The sequence below is a fragment of the Penaeus monodon genome, chromosome 15, assembly GCF_015228065.2.
Source record: "Penaeus monodon isolate SGIC_2016 chromosome 15, NSTDA_Pmon_1, whole genome shotgun sequence".
NCBI lineage: Eukaryota > Metazoa > Arthropoda > Malacostraca > Decapoda > Penaeidae > Penaeus > Penaeus monodon.
Genome location: NC_051400.1, coordinates 28,602,560 through 28,603,284, shown reverse-complemented (window position 1 = coordinate 28,603,284; position 725 = coordinate 28,602,560). Strand labels below are relative to the sequence as shown.

Sequence of the window (725 nt, the reverse complement as noted above, 5' to 3'; positions counted from 1 at the left end):
AAAAAAAAAAAAGTTGAAAAATGTTGATTTATATAGTTTTTCCACTTCTAAAATGCTTAGTTCAAGATCCATACTTTTCTTCACTCACCCCGCATTCAGCAATGTCCTTGTAACGCCCAGGTCGCAGCTTTGTGGCTCCTGTCTTATCACGTACTTCGTAGGTGTCTAAGAAAAACTCATTGTCGTACATGTCCTGCACCATGCCCCTATAGCGGACCACCTGGTTTGGTCTGAGGTGGTGGAGTGGAGTTTCATTCAGCCAGGGGATCTGTGAATTTCAATTCTTTAGGTCAATACTCTTACTTTCTCTCTCTTAGTTTACCACAAGAAAAACAGTGTATCTATTAGCTTCTCTGCAGCTTTTCTTAGTTGTAGATGAAAACCAATGAGTTGCATCAGACTACAATGTAATTTTCACTATTTTAGATATAAAACCTTTTTATCAGTAAAGTGTAAGTATATACCCATACATTCTTTTCTACTTTCTATAATCACTTAATACCAATTAAAACATAGCCTACCCTTTTCAGCACCAATGGATTATCGATTTCCTGAGTAAAAAACTCACGTGCCCTTTCCTTCCATGATCCGTTTGGCCCACACTCATCTGGAAAGAGGAAATATTGAAGATAATTGATATACATGGAAATGCACATACATTTATAACCTTTCACTCTCTTCTTTTGTTGTCTTTCACTTAAAATAAAAAGAGAAAATATGTCAGA

General features: G+C 36.3%; 1 protein-coding gene across 1 annotated transcript in view; it reads right to left on the bottom strand.

Moving 5' to 3' along the window:
* LOC119581915 (mini-chromosome maintenance complex-binding protein-like) overlaps positions 1–725 on the bottom strand; it is a 10,751-nt gene that overhangs the window by 7,864 nt on the left and 2,162 nt on the right. The window contains exons 2-3 of the mRNA XM_037930079.1: positions 522–607; positions 89–268 (exon numbers count right to left, since the gene is read on the bottom strand). Of these exons, the coding sequence (XP_037786007.1) occupies positions 89–268; positions 522–607 (266 nt within the window). The remainder of the gene's footprint in view (positions 1–88; positions 269–521; positions 608–725) is intronic.